This window comes from Pollicipes pollicipes, unplaced genomic scaffold (assembly GCF_011947565.3).
Source record: "Pollicipes pollicipes isolate AB1234 unplaced genomic scaffold, Ppol_2.1 Scaffold_3447;HRSCAF=4054_pilon_pilon_pilon, whole genome shotgun sequence".
Classification (NCBI taxonomy): domain Eukaryota; kingdom Metazoa; phylum Arthropoda; class Thecostraca; order Pollicipedomorpha; family Pollicipedidae; genus Pollicipes; species Pollicipes pollicipes.
Window position 1 is genome coordinate 4637661 of NW_023596297.1, and position 15347 is coordinate 4653007.

The window sequence follows — 15347 nt, forward strand, 5'->3', positions numbered from 1 at the left end:
AGAACCACCATCTTCCTCATAAGCATTTCTTAAAGAAGACAATTTCTAATGTTTCTAGACGAAAATGAACACCGAAACGGAACTGCTTCGTTACTGCACTACGAGGCAGGGGCGAAGTTTCGCAAAACGAGTTGAGAGGTGGGGCTAAGACGTGAAAAATGAGACAACCTTGCTCAAAATGTCTCGACAGTTTCTTCGTCAGATTTGGCCCAGTTTCTTCTCAAAGTTCGGTTGCTGCAGTCCACCCAACTGAATACGCACTTCAGCGCCCCTGGTAAGAAATACGAAGCCCTCACCGCAGCCCGGAAGGGCTTCTAAAGCCTCACAAAACGGGCAACAGGCATAAAATATGATCCCGAGCAAAGGCATACTTTCGCAGAACGGGTTGGGGCGGGGAAGCAGTAAAAAAAAAATAAAGCAACACACCCAAAAGTCCAACAAGCGAGGCTCTGCGCGGATTTGGCTACTTTCCTCTAAAAGTTGGGGGGCTGAAGGAAATCCCGACCCTGAGGCTAAGTCTTCAAGGGTTCTCGAACGGCAGGGATCATTTGATGACGAAAAGAAAATCATGCTGGCCAAAAGGGACCCCTGTGACACAATCTGGCACACCCGGGCAACGGTCTGATGTTGCAATTATAATCTAACGTACGACTGTAAAAGCAACTGCTATTGTTGCAAGTTAATAGTGTGTAAATCAGCTCGACCTACCTGTTTCTGGAACTTACTCAGCGCCGTTCAGTAAAAAAGAGAAATCTCGATGGACACAGATCGCCGACATACTCAGTAGCAGGAAAAACGACGGCGGTGCAAAGGGTCGAAAACCAGATTCTCTTTTTGCTTTGATTTGCAGGAAAGGGCGCGACGTTTGGAGTTCGGCTCGCCAAGATCTGACTGAACGCGAACTCCCCTGCTGTCAGCATCTAGCACTTTGTTGTCCGCGAAATTAGCGATTTATTAATCCAGCCTAGACTTTTGGTCGCCGCATCTGTCGTGCATCAACTTACCAAAAACCACAAATATTTTAAAATCATGTGACGTCAGTATACATTGCTTCAAAAGCTGCTAGTAGGGGCAACGGAAATTCCGTCAAGCCAGGGGGAAACACCGTCAGCAATTTCTTTTCAGACATTGCTGGGCCCAGCCCCACACCTTTCCAGTTACCGCGCTCCTGACCGTTAACGCTAACCAGCATCAGCTCGGGTCAGATTCGGCATTCCCCAGCGAGCCCGGTTGGTCCGCATCTAGCGCGATCCCAGTAACTGTCGGCAGACTTTGTGGCAAATGTCCTCTAAATTTAAGTGAGCTGCCACTGCCAAGTACAAACGACATATTTCAGAGAAGGCAATTCAGAATTGCGAAAATGCGTTCATTTCATCCCAGAGACGTACGTCGGTGAGATTCGTCACGTGACTGAACACCACTCTTTGAACGGCAACACAATTACAGTACATCGCACACCACATCAGTTTTGTTGGCACACATCGCAGGACAGTGGTCGTAAACGTAAAGACGTGGCCATCAATTTTCCGTTTCAGACCAGAGGATTCCTTTATGGAGGACGCAATACCAACAAACGTTCCCATCACCAATAAATACGGCCTAAGCACTATGACCGGGCTCACGCGTGCGCTAATCAACGCGTCATCTGAATTTATTCGGACTGGATGACAGCATAGGAACCTACATAGTGCCGACGCGACGCCCCCGTTTATGCATATTACCTGCTCAGCCAATGATCTACCTTACAGCGCTGGGCGATCTGAGCCCGAAACAGTTATCTGGTACGGCATTGGACGACTTACACCCGGTCAAGGCGACACTAATGCATCACAGTCCTAGACCTCTACTAATCGCAATCCAAATCCAATCCGTCCAAAGCAGCCTGTCAGAGATCACAAAGTTGGCAGAGACCGCCAGAAGGCGATGGTTCCAGTCTCCAGCAGCCCGAGGTCGAAACGAATGCGACATGAGTCACTCCTGATGCCGAGGGGCGGGTGCCCGCACCCCAGTACGCATGTAGAAAACCACTGGAACATACCATTCACGTTTAGACAGTGTCGCGCGACACGAATAACTCCACCAGTCAGCCCATGTCACGAGCCCGCGCGGCCCGTCGTCATGGAGGGAGCTGTTTCCACCGGCGCTCGCGCTCCTCAGAACGTATAGTGCGGGAAGGCCAGCAGGAAGGGCGCGTGAGCCAGCTCCTGCGTGCTGGGACAAGCGGCCGGAGCGTAGTCCGCGACGGGGGCCGGCTCTGGCCCCGGCTCTGGCTCGGCCACCGGGTCCGGCTCCGGCTCCGGCTCGGCCGCTTCATGCACGCGCTGGACGTGCGCCTTGAGCGTCTGTTGGCGCGTGAAGCCGCGCCGGCACAGGTGGCACTGGAAGGAGCGCGGCTTGTTGTTCATCACGCGCGCCGGGCTGGCCAGCACGCGGTCGTGCGCCTTCTTCATGTGCGCACGCAGCACGTTTGGCCGCCGGAAGGGTTTCATGCACATCTCGCACTGATGGCGCGCCGCGTCGCGCACCAGCGGCTTGTGGCGCTGCGCGTGCGCCTGGTACTTAGCCTGGTCGGCGAAAAACTTGAGACAGGTGGGACACTGCACTTTGGCAGGGTCAGCGTGCTGGCGCTCGTGCTGGCGTAGCAGCTCGCGTCGAGGCAGCACCTTAGGGCACAGCTGACACGCCTGGCCGGGCCCAGACGCGTGCTTTTCCATGTGCGCGTCCAGCTTGTCCTTGCGGCGGAAGCGGCGAGCACAGATGGCGCAGGCAAACGACTTCTCGTCGGCGTGCACCAGCATGTGCCGCTGCAACTTCTCCTTGATGGAGAACTGCAGACCGCACTTCTCGCAGATCATGGGCTTCTCGCCAGTATGCTGCAGCTTGTGCGTCTCCAGGTGGTCCAGCCGGTTGAAGCCGCGCTCGCACACATCGCACGTGAACCGCTTCTCCTGCGCGTGCACTCGCTTGTGCATGGTGAAGTTGGAGTGCAAACTGAAGCGCATGCCACAGATGTCGCACTGAAACGGCTGGTCGCCCGAGTGCACACGCTGGTGCTGCACCAGGTACTCGCGCCGGTTGAAGCCCTTCTGACATGTCTGGCACACGTACGGTCGTACGGCGGCGTGCGTCAGCTGGTGGCGGCGCAGCCGGTCCAGCCGAGGGAAGCTCTTGTCGCACTGCTCGCACGGATACCGCACGCCCGCGTGGCTCAGCAGGTGCTTGTTCAACACGCGCCGCGTGCTGAACGCCTTCTGACAGACGTCGCAGGCGTACGGCAGAGGGTCGTCCACCGTCTCGGCCGACTCCACGTCTGCGGTCCGAGTCGACGATGACGACGTCGTAGTCGGTGGCGGCTGCGGCATCGGCGGCGGCGGCAGCGGCGGGGGCGGCTCCGGAGGCGCCGCAACCGACTCCGGAGCTATCACCTGCGGCGGCGGCGGCGGCGGCGGCGGGGGCGGCGGGGCGGGCAGCGTCACGGCTCCCACCTCCAGCACCACGCCGTCGCCTGACAGCACAAAGCGGCCCTGCACGCTGTGCTCGTGCGCGCGGAACAGGTCCACCTGCCCGTCGCAGAGCTTGCAAACGCTGTGCTCTGGCTGGCCGGCGTCGTCGGCCAGTCGGAAGCGCAGCACCAGCTTGTCGCCGTCCGAGTTGACGCTGCCGTAGAGGACGCGCGCGCCGCGGCCGGCCGCCGCCAGCTCGGCCGGCGCGAACGCCAGGTCGAGCGCGTCGCGACCGGCGGCCGACACCTCCAGCTCGGCGGGCGCCGCGAACGGTCCGTCCAGCAGCAGGTGCGCGTCCAGCAGAGGATCAGGCCGCGCGCCCAGCTGGTCAGGCTCGTGGCGCGCCAGCGGCGGCAGCAGCTCGTCCACGCCCGGCCACAGGTCGCGGTACGGCAGCGGCTCGTAGTGCAGCTCCTGGCCGGCGTCGCCCATCGCTGCGACCGTCGGCCGCCTCCCAGTCTTGATGCTACAAATCCGTTGCTCAGCACTGCTTGCGTCAGGCCGTCAGCGCCGTTCGGCCCAGGCCCTCAGCACTGCTTGCGTCCGGCCGCCAGCGCCGCTCAGGTCAGGCCCTCAGCACCGTGGCACTCGGCAGCCAGCTGTCGGCTACTAGGCCCAGCATGCTGATGTTCAGCCCAAGTGCAGAGCTTTGTAATTGCAGAAATTACACTCTGCAGCCTTGCAACACTGGACTTCTATCTTATTCTTGTGGTGTTTGCACCAATTCTGGCACCACTTTCACCATACACAATCCTCAGCTCAGGACACTAAATATCAGCAATGTCATGTCCTCCTAGAGTATGGCAAAACTTGGTCTTCATACAGTGGTGCTTTTCCTCTTTCAACAGACAGCTGAGCTTTACACAATGACCCTGAGCTCTCGATCAGCAATGACTGGAGGTATTTTGGCTCTGGTCAGCAATGCTTTGACCACAACCAGATGTCAACCCAAGTTCATTGCCACCTGGAATACCATGTTTGTAAATGTCAGCAAAATATACTAGCACATAATGTGCTACATTTAACTGTACCATCATTAAGTGGATGTCATGGAAAATGCATCATTGCCACAAATGACCACATTTTACACATGCAAGCATGAAAAACAGAGTAGAACAGTGCTTATGTTGCTCGCTCTGAACTGCATGATTTTTGTTGAGTATAAAAAATCTGCTATAGACAGTAAGACCTAGAACCATTGTAAGAATTTGATCATGTTTATTCTGTGGCAGACATATAATCTCAACATCCCATAACACTGATCATATACTCAACCAAATTGTATACCTTGCACCTTATACCTTGCATTATTCATGTTGTTATAGACCACTTGGGCCTGTGGTGTATAAGTTCATCATGACACAATTGCATTATCAAAACTGCATGCCATACAGAATGCATGATTTTGTGAATTTCTTACAAACAAAAATGCCAGTGCTAGATGACAAGGAAATCACTGGATACATAAAAAGCAACAAAATAGCAAGTGCCAACACCTTAATACATTATCCTGTGCCTGATGTATTCTATTAAAATTGCTATCCAACATTTAATCTGGTGTTCAAAATATCCAACTGCCAACATGCCAGGCAAACTGGATGCTGGTGAAATGAAAACAAGCATCATGCAATGCAATTATCAGAAGGCAATATGACATAGTTCCTGCAATGTTGATACTATCGGCCCCAAGTACCGGAGGTGACGAGAGGACACCAAGGGAAGCTCAGAAAACCTCGAGCTAGGACTCTCATCTGTCGTAACTCATTCAGCATGCAGGTTGTCAACAACTGGAATGCTCTTTCACACCCCGTCCTGTCGTCGACCTCATTTGAACAGTTCAAGTCTAGGCTTGTCATGTACAACGTCCCACACTGAATCTTCCCGTAATTTGAGACTGTTTGGTTACCGGACCGGGAACCTGACGAGACCGGGACCTACAGGCCTAGTGGCCTTTTACAATTCTCGATCACCATAAGGTAAGGTAAGCATTGAGAGAAAAAGGTCATGTCACACTCCTAACCATGAAAAAGCACTGCTAAAAACATATAATACGTATGCTCGCATGTCCACCGCAAGTACTGGTCGATATCTTTGTTTAACCAGGCTTAAGGCTCGTCTTACTTTTAACAACGTCACTGACATACTAGTTCAGAGATTCCGCCGCTGGCGACGGTGTAGGTAATGTATACCCCGACCCTGGGGACAGTAACAACCCACCGTCTGTCTCACACACCCAGCAAAAGAAGCTGCGAATACACTCGCGCAGAATCACCGCCGCCCCACTCCATGCAACCCCAACGGTGCAATGGCCTGGTGATACCAACGCCGGTGATACAATATAGAATTGTGTCCATTTCGACAAGGACGCATGAAAAAAGTCCACGGTTTTCAGTAGAATAGTCGCTGCTAGATGTACGTCATTTGACTTAAATAGTGAGTAACAGGTAGGGGCCAGTACTTAAGATGCATGTCAAGTACATGCACACAACTTTCGAGTCCAGGAATTTTGCGTGAGGTGATCAAAGCAGAGGTAATTAGAGGCTGTAGTACCGTTGCTTCTACTGCAGTAAAATGCGAGTAATACCATTATTCTCAAATCCGTCCCACTTAACTATGCTTCCTCTGTCAATTTGTACAGCACTCTCATTCATCTCAGTGACATCGGTCACAGATATAGCTGCATCGAGGTGGTATCTAGCACTTCTGATTGGTGATCTGATCATAGGCTTATATTTGCTTTAAAGGTGACTTGAATGTGGCATTAATACAACATATGACGGTGTGTTGCGTTGAGGCTACGTTTGCACTCGCCACTTCCGCGAAGTACAATGTCGGTGCCATTGTATCCCGGGGGGACTTCGAATGAGGTCATCAAAATGGATAGAACGTTTGAGGCTTGCGTGTTTGGTGTCAATGATTCTACCTTAATCTACCTGGTACACTGGCCTTGGTGCAAGAGATAGCACGAACCAGCCTTGACGAACGTGGCGCAGATCCACGCGTTATGCCATGTGACGGCCGTATCGTGTAAACCGCGGACCGTAACCGCGCGGCGTGCCACTTGCGACTGGAGCGGTGACGCGCGTGGGCCGTATCGCAGGTGGGCTGGAGAACCGGCATTTTATGAGATCTGTTGGTACCGGTGTGGGCTATTTTCAGGAGGGCAGGGATTCCGTATAGCACCGTCTTTGTTCTGAGGGCCGCTGCGAAAGGGGATCGGAGAGGGCGTCTCTGAAATAACTTCTAAAAGGTTTTGAGCATGGTTTTGAAATGTTACGTATCCCAGTCAACAAATTTGTGCACATGGTGTCAAAATCTGAAGGTTCTGACCTCGATTGTGCATTGCCGCCGTCCATTTTTAGGTTATCTAGGGTTTTAGGTTTCAGGTTTTTAGGTTATAAGGTTATGCTGGTGACATCATCCAAAAGTTTGCTTTGCTCCCTTTCTTCATATTGATGTTATTCTAGAGCGGATTGGTATTGCACTGGTTTCTTTTGTCAAGCAGGTTAGACCACTTCACACAAGGATGATTTAAAACTGCTCTTTTTTGTTTGGCCCTGGCTTGCATAGTTTTAAAGATCATAATTGGTTTAAGGTGAAAAACTTCTTAGTGCCCAGACTTTAAAAACTACCCATGATAAAACTGTCAGTAAAGTAGCAACATGATGTATGAGATAATGGTGACACCAGCAGATGTACATGTCTGAAATAGGAGGTAACCCATTAGGATACAATTTTTAGAATTTTTGGGTGCATTCTAGATGTAAATCCCAGTGCCCACAGCTGTGTGCCAGTTGGCACCAATTTCAGCACAATGGCTTGTTGAGAGGAGTTTTCAAAAACATATTTTGCAAAATGCATGATAAATTCAGGTCAGCCGGGCCTAGTCCAAGTTTTGCATAGACAAGAATGAGGCCCAGTGCAGATGTGATATACCTAGGCATCACAGTGTTTTTTTTTCTGCTGGGCATTTGGCAAGGGTCAAGTACCATTTTTGCAGCACCTAGATCCTGTTTTAAACAATTTTTGATGGGTGCAGATGACTGTTCTCAGGGAAAAGTAATTAGATGATCATCATTACCTACTCCGCTGAGCTTGGAAAAGGTTGTTAGTGAATATTTTTGCTGCTAACCTGGCTTAAATAGTCATTGATATGGATGTTAATTTGTGATGGACTTTATAGACTTCATTGGACTCCAATAGCTAGTTTCATAAACCTCATTAGACTTCAAAAGATAGTTTCATAGACTGCAATTGATAGTTCCATATAGTTTATTAGATATACATTTATTTGCAAATACATCAGCAGATTTAAATTCCAGGTCATGCCAGGCTTTTTTAAATGTGCAGAGTAGTGTGTATGATGAATCACAGTGTGCTAATACCATCACTGGAAATAAAGGGTCTGATCATGCCCATGCCAAGATGGAATGGTGCATGGAGTGACCTCAAACTCATTGAAAAGTAAATGTTAACACTTACTTTTCAATGAGTAAATTCCTTTGCTTGTTTGCTAGACATATTTAGCTACATAGAGACAACTGTTATGTGTCTGGCATCGTTTGACCTTGCCAGAGAAGTCAGACATAATTGATAACAAGTGGTCTTTTAAAAGTAGATCACACAACTTGTGTTTCAAGGTATTGTAATAGTCATTGCATTTGATATACAGTTGTACAGTTTCAACGGATCTTCCTCAATTTGTTCCTTCATGTTCATGCCCCTCTTTGTACTTAAATGAATGAGCTGAAATCAATAAAACTCCCCGGTGTTAGCCATGACTGTTAAAAGCACTTAGGTAGTGCAAAGTCAGGTGATTGACTGGGCTTGGGGGAGGGGGCTAGCCTTCCCCACACCTTCATAATGTTTCATTTCAGTTTTCAGAATGGCAGATTTCCTGATCAGTGGTGGTGCAGGGTATGTTCCTGATGATGGACTCACTGGGGCACAACTGTTCGGCAATGGTGATGGCCTCACCTATAAGTAAGTAACATATACACAATAAGTGATGTAGGTAATATAAATGTTTGTGCTGCTGCTGCATTTTACATTCATGCAGAAATTGTATGATAGATGCTGCATGCACATATATGCTGCATTAATGTTCCATCAATGTCCATTAGATTCTTATAGGGGCAAGGGAAATGCTTCCAAAATTCCAGCATTAGTTGAAATACTAGGCATATTTGGGAGTCATTTTTGCAACCTGAGGTATCAGGAACAGGTTTAGTGTATTGTGCAGGCTGATTCCAATGAATGCCCATGGTCCTAGAGGTAAGGAGTATATCCACTCTGCCCTGGCAAGAGGTGTGGTAGTGACTGCTTGGCACCTATGCAGTGCTCTAATGGGACGGTCTTCGAATTTGGCTCCGCCGGCGCTATATCTCTGTTAGAAAGCTGGCCCATTTTGACGTATTAACCATTTGACTCATTCAATTTGAAGCTTAGCTTTGGTAAATGCTTGACAGTGTTCGTTTTATGACATCCTACTGATGGCACACATACATGTTTCAGTGACTTTATACTGCTGCCAGGCTTCATCGACTTCCAGGCTGATGAGGTGGTAAGTATTGCTGATCTGGTACCAGATTGTCATCTCCTACTAACACAAACACTTTGGAAGTTATCAGTCCTAATGATGGCCTTCCCCAAGCTACACAAACGCTGTTTGGAAGTTACCGGCACGCACCATAGTCTTCTCCAAGCTACACACACGCTGTTTGGAAGTTACCGGCACGCATTATGGCCTTCTCCAAGCCGCAAAGCCACTGTTGCTATGGCCTTCGTCAGGCTACATAAACGCTTTTTGGAAGTTTCTGGTACGCACTTTGACCGTTTTGAAGCCACACCAACGATGTTCGCAAGTTACTAATCCATATTGTTGTCATGTCTGAGTTACATAAACACTGTTTGGAAGTTACCGGTCCGCGCTGTGATTAGTCAGTCGGATCCACATCACGTTTCGGAAGGGATCATTCCAACTTACGGGAAGCCTTATGCATCTGGCGACAACTTACGAATAGTGACCTGCTGATAGTGACATGATCACTCTTACTTTACCCGTGAGCGAGCGAGCTCATGTCTGCTGCGAATCGACTTGTTCTTCGGCGTTTACTTAAAGGCTACTGGCGATGTGCAGCCCTACAACCATACGTAATTTGGTAGATTGTAAGCGGCCGGCAAGTCCGGAGCGGGCCGGTGTCAAATGACGCCCGCTCTCTTTGGTCATCGTCGTTGTAGCCTTTCTGCACTGTGAGCTTCCTCAGCTGCCAGGTGCCGAGACGCGTGCGGGCGCTGGCGGCGTGCTGCGTTGTCACGGGTGCTCGGGTGGTCGATGCCGCCCGGGCGAAGGCCAGAGGCTAAGTCGCCTGAGCCGGGTCGGAGCGCGGGATTGCGGGCGCGGCTCTGATTGGTAACATGCCTGCGTGTTCGCGGTCAATCACGGCTACGGATGAATCGATAAGCAGTATTGGTGCCCGCATGTGCCTTCAACCGACTGTCTGGTCCGTCCAGCCGGCCGGATGAACCCGGTTGTCAGGCCCAGGTCTGTCTAGGCCACCCAGAAACAGCCAGTTCACTCATTTCTGGCTTATTGGGTGAGGAAGGACTTGTTCATGATGTGGCCTCGGCCCATACTGACCACCTCCGGAACTAAGAACCTGTTACTTGATGTGGAATATGCGTTTTGTTTCCCGTAACGTCACCATCTTGTGGTTTACGTCCGTGGTCGCGCATAGGGTGAAGCGTTCTTACGTATCAGCGTCGGATGCATTAAGAGCGGTGCTGCTGGTGTTTCGGTAGGCGACATTGCGACATTTATGATCGCCAGATTGCAGGAATTTTTGTTCGGTCTTGGATGCGCTCGTAGGTCTGAAGGCCTTGCTATCAGATAATCTACAAGGCCGGCGGTGAACGGGACCGTGTTACCGTAAGTTTAAAAACCCCCTGGTGCTAGACAGTCAGCACAGTCGGAAGCTCGAAGAGTTGGAATGTTAAGCCGCCGTATCGGACAGTCCGCTGGCGCCACGTGCCGCCTCCCGCCGGCCGCGTGTTGTGTCCTGTCGACACCCGCCGGCCGCGTGTTGTGTCCTGTCGATACCCGCCGGCCGCGTGTTGTGGCGTGTTGTGTCCTGTCGATACCCGCCGGCCACGTGTTGTGTCCTGTCGACACCCGCCGGCCGCGTGTTGTGTCCTGTCGATACCCGCCGGCCGCGTGTTGTGTCCTGTCGATACCCGCCGGCCGCGTGTTGTGGCGTGTTGTGTCCTGTCGATACCCGCCGGCCACGTGTTGTGTCCTGTCGACACCCGCCGGCCGCGTGTTGTGTCCTGTCGATACCCGCCGGCCGCGTGTTGTGTCCTGTCGATACCCGCCGGCCGCGTGTTGTGTCCTGTCGATACCCGCCGGCCGCGTGTTGTGTCCTGTCGATACCCGCCGGCCGCGTGTTGTGTCCTGTCGATACCCGCCGGCCGTGTGTTGTGTCCTGTCGATACCCGCCGGCCGCGTGTTGTGTCCTGTCGACACCCGCCGGCCACGTGTTGTGTCCTGTCGATACCCGCCGGCCACGTGTTGTGTCCTGTCGATACCCGCCGGCCACGTGTTGTGTCCTGTCGACACCCGCCGGCCGCGTGTTGTGTCCTGTCGATACCCGCCGGCCGCGTGTTGTGTCCTGTCGATACCCGCCGGCCGCGTGTTGTGTCCTGTCGATACCCGCCGGCCGCGTGTTGTGTCCTGTCGATACCCGCCGGCCGCGTGTTGTGTCCTATCGATACCCGCCGGCCGCGTGTTGTGTCCTGTCGATACCCGCCGGCCACGTGTTGTGTCCTGTCGATACCCGCCGGCCGCGTGTATCGCCCCTGTCGACACCCGCCGACCACGTGTATCGCCCTTTCGACACCCGCCGGCCACGTGTTACTTGCCAGCGGACACCGACGGACGCGGGCCTGCTGCCAGCGCGTCGCATTTCGTTCGGGAATCTGTCAGAGTGGACTGTTGGCGCTCCGCCGCTGGGCCGGCAGCCTGACGTGTTCGGCTTCCTGGCAGGAGCACCTTCGTAGCCGCCGCGTCGGTGCTAGTGTTTAACACTGCGGCTCCGGTGGGGTGTGGGGGAGGACTGCGACTTATTTCGTGGCCATTCTTTCGCCGAGGGCGTGATTGTTGGAACGGTTCGGGCAGGACTGATGGGAGCCCCAAGAGCGGTCGGTGCCTCCGAACGTTCGCGCGCGATTACCGTCAGCAGCCTATTTAAAGCCGAAGTCGGCGCCGAGCGGTGGACGTAAATAACTTCGCCGTCCTGTCCTTGAGCTTGTCTTTATGCCGGACTTCCCCGTGCTGCAAGGGCATCTCGCTTGCCAGCTCACAGCTCCTTTGTATGTCGCGTAACAAGGGTTTGAACCAGGTCACTTCCCTCTCCCCCCCCCCCCCCCCCGTGTGAACAACGATCCTCACGTCATCCCAGCGTCGCACCTTCCAGCGTGGCGGCACGCGCCGTGTGTCTCGTGGTGGCGGTGAGCCCCGCCGTGAGCGCCGCTGACGAGACGGCTCGGCCGACCTGGTGCGTCGCGCCAGACCCTGCGCACTTGGCCCCGGCCCCCGCCCTGGACGCGCCGTGCCGGGCCGGTCGCCGCGCGGCGAGACCGTCAGGCGATGCCGCCGGGCGCTGGCCGTTAGCCGGTGACGCTGGGACGGGGATATCGGCTCCCGGAGTCCGGCGCGGGTGGCAACCGCGTGGAGTACGGAGGGTGGGGACGCGGACGGACGCCTGGCTAGCTGCAGGCGAGCTGAACACTGACGTCGGGATGTCGAGGGTGCGGTGCTGTCCGGGGGTGCAGCGATGCGCCTCGCACTCACGTCCGTGAGTGCGAGGCGGTCCAGAGCGCAGCAAGACGCGGGTGTGAAGCCGCCTGCGGTCACCGGAACAGAAGCTGCCGGCCGGTGGGGAATCTCCGATGACGGCGCAGTCTAGCCCCTGGCGACGCGACCCCGCCCGCCGGCTACGTGTCGAGTGACGGCGGGCGCGCTGCTGCCAACTGGGACAGCTGCGCCCCCGCCGACTGGCCGGCGACCAGGTCTGGGTCACAGTTTGGCCGAGTGCGGCGTGGCCCGGCGCCCGGCCGCGATCCGGCGGCGGCGCGCTGCCAGACACCCGCGGGCGATGTCGCAATCGCGCGATTTTCAGCCACGTGGGTTGGTGGCTGGAGTTGTGCGCGGTTCGTTTGTGGCTCGCACTGGGGGTAGCTGAACTGTTAGTGAAATTCCGATAGGTTCATTGATTATTTACGGAGCGCAACTGTTCGGGTTCTTTATTTGGTTCTCTAAATCGAGGCCGCGTTGGTTTGGCTTACGGATGTCTGGTTGGTCTTGAATATCTTAAATAGTGAATGGGAAAAACTCTGTCGTGTGACCTTTAAAAAGCTCAAGAACCGTCTTTGGTACACCCCGAGTTCTCATGTTCTGAATCAGCGTAGCGAGGGGAAGGTTTCTGTCACACTTTGGTGCGGGTCGCACCACAGTGCCTGGTGCGGCGCGCGGAAATCTGTCCCATTTGGGTTGCATTAGTTGACGTGATTGGCAGCGAAGGACATCGGCTCTACATCTTCCTTTGGATGTGGCATATATGCCCGATTTTGTGGCGTTCAAAGTAAAAGCAATCAGACGATCGAGTGCCACCAGTGATATTGTGGAGAGGTGCGAATCGGTTTTTGAATCGGTGTCGGTGAATCGGTGATTTTTTTGAATCGGTGAAATTTTCTGCAAAATAACCCATTTCCAGGCCAAAACGGTCTGCTCCTTGCCTTTACACCTGATCGCAGCAGCAAACAATATTGACTGCCAGATGCTAATTGGTTGTGAATTTACCTGTTGCGAGGATACGAGTACAGTGAAGACCAGAAAATAGCGACCAGTGAAACCCACAACGTAAATTGAGAGGTGGTCTCAACAACGTATTCGGTTGAATGTTGATTCGTGGGCATTTAGTAACCACTTAATAACGCGTTTTGACAACAAGGCTTTGCCCAAACTGTCTGGAATGCGTACGGGGCTGGCAAGAGCGTCACGTGGCTCGAGGGCAGCGCTGTTGATAACGTGTCCAATGAGTGGAGCAGGCGGTGCATCATCAGCCACGAGGACACGGTCGGCAGGATGGATAACCTCTGCTCGCACTGTCAAGCCAAGGCATGTCCATTTACTGTCAAGCCGAGGCATGTCCTCTTACTGTCAAGCCAAGGCATGTCCTCTTACTGTCAAGCCAAGGCATGTCCTCTTACTGTCAAGCCGAGGCATGTCCATTTACTGTCAAGCCGAGGCATGTCCTTGCACTGTCAAGCCAAGGCATGTCCATTTACTGTCAAGCCGAGGCATGTCCTTGCACTGTCAAGCCAAGGCATGTCCATTTACTGTCAAGCCGAGGCATGTCCTTGCACTGTCAAGCCGAGGCATGTCCTCTTACTGTCAAGCCGAGGCATGTCCTTGCACTGTCAAGCCGAGGCATGTCCTCTTACTGTCAAGCCAAGGCATGTCCCCTTACTGTCAAGCCAAGGCATGTCCTCTTACTGTCAAGCCAAGGCATGTCCTCTTACTGTCAAGCCGAGGCATGTCCTTGCACTGTCAAGCCGAGGCATGTCCTTGCACTGTCAAGCCGAGGCATGTCCTTGCACTGTCAAGCCGAGGCATGTCCTTGCACTGTCAAGCCAAGGAATGACCAGATGGAACCCGCTGCAATAGTGGCAGTAGGATGCGGCAAACTCTGGGACGGCCATCAGAGGTTCTGAGCAAGGCGCGGCCTGGCTCGTCGCTCGTTTTCTAAGCTGCCGAAATATATCCACCTGTTCGGTTCCAGGTCGGTAGGAAAGCTTTGATCTCACAATAACGACCTCACAATAACAGGTCATGTCGTAAATGAGACAGCTCTCGCCTGTATGATTCTCACACTGAGGAAAAGGGAAATTATGTGAGCACTAGCGTATTTCTCGCTTCCTTCTGTTTTTTTTTTTTTATTAGCTGGTTTGTTGGGTCCGGACCAATGGGTGGTCTGTCAGGTCATAGGATTACTATCGTTGCTGAAATATCAATCGTAGTGCGCGATATATAGTCTTACCGGTAGCTACCATGCTGAACAATATAGGGTGACGGAGAAAGGACCGATACATTGATACGACCGATGCATACAACTTCGTCCACGTTGTCTAACAGCGTTTCTTTCATTTTGTGATAGTTTGTGAAGTCAGAAGTCAACCCAGCTCATTGGGGTTACGCATGCTTTGTACCATTATGCATTGTAGATGTTCGTGCTAGGCTATCAGATATCAATTGCTTGCCACTTCTTCACTCAGGAATAATTTGATATACACATTTGACATCAGACGGGTCAAACTTACGTATGAGGCAATTCGTCCCATCTTTGCAATATTTGGTAATAATGAGAAAGTCTGAACCAGTGTGAAAAATCATCAAAATTGTGCACAGGATAAAAACTATGTGAAGAACATATGTCAGGTCAAACAAGGTCATACAATTTTACAATATATTTAACAACATTCAGAGTGCATATGTTAAGTAATTAAACAGTCGGGAACAAGCGTACCAAGCTAAATCACATATGTTACAACTGTTATCATGGGTTTCGACAAGGCAGCTTAGATTACTGCATGCAGTATCCGATAGTTTAAAGGTCATTACCCTGCTTGACCTCTGGAAGGTCAGTGTCTCTTGCATGCAAGTGCTCACAAGTCGTGAGTTAAAAATTGATCAGATACCGCACACTGTACCAATCATAGTCCAAATCATGCCGTAGGTGCCTACTTGTTTTACATCTATCTGACCCAGGGTGACCTCGACCCAATAAT

General features: G+C 52.4%; 1 protein-coding gene across 1 annotated transcript; it reads right to left on the minus strand.

The window, feature by feature from the left end:
- Positions 1-2273: 2273 nt before the first annotated feature.
- Positions 2274-3935, minus strand: LOC119091517 (gastrula zinc finger protein XlCGF46.1-like; the record flags this gene model as incomplete). The annotated part of the gene is made up of 4 exons (XM_037214324.1): positions 3849-3935; positions 3633-3749; positions 3486-3596; positions 2274-3353 (listed from the first exon to the last, which is right to left on the minus strand). Coding segments are annotated over exons 1-4 (1395 nt in total), but the record flags the coding sequence as incomplete, so codon positions are not given.
- Positions 3936-15347: the final 11412 nt, after the last annotated feature.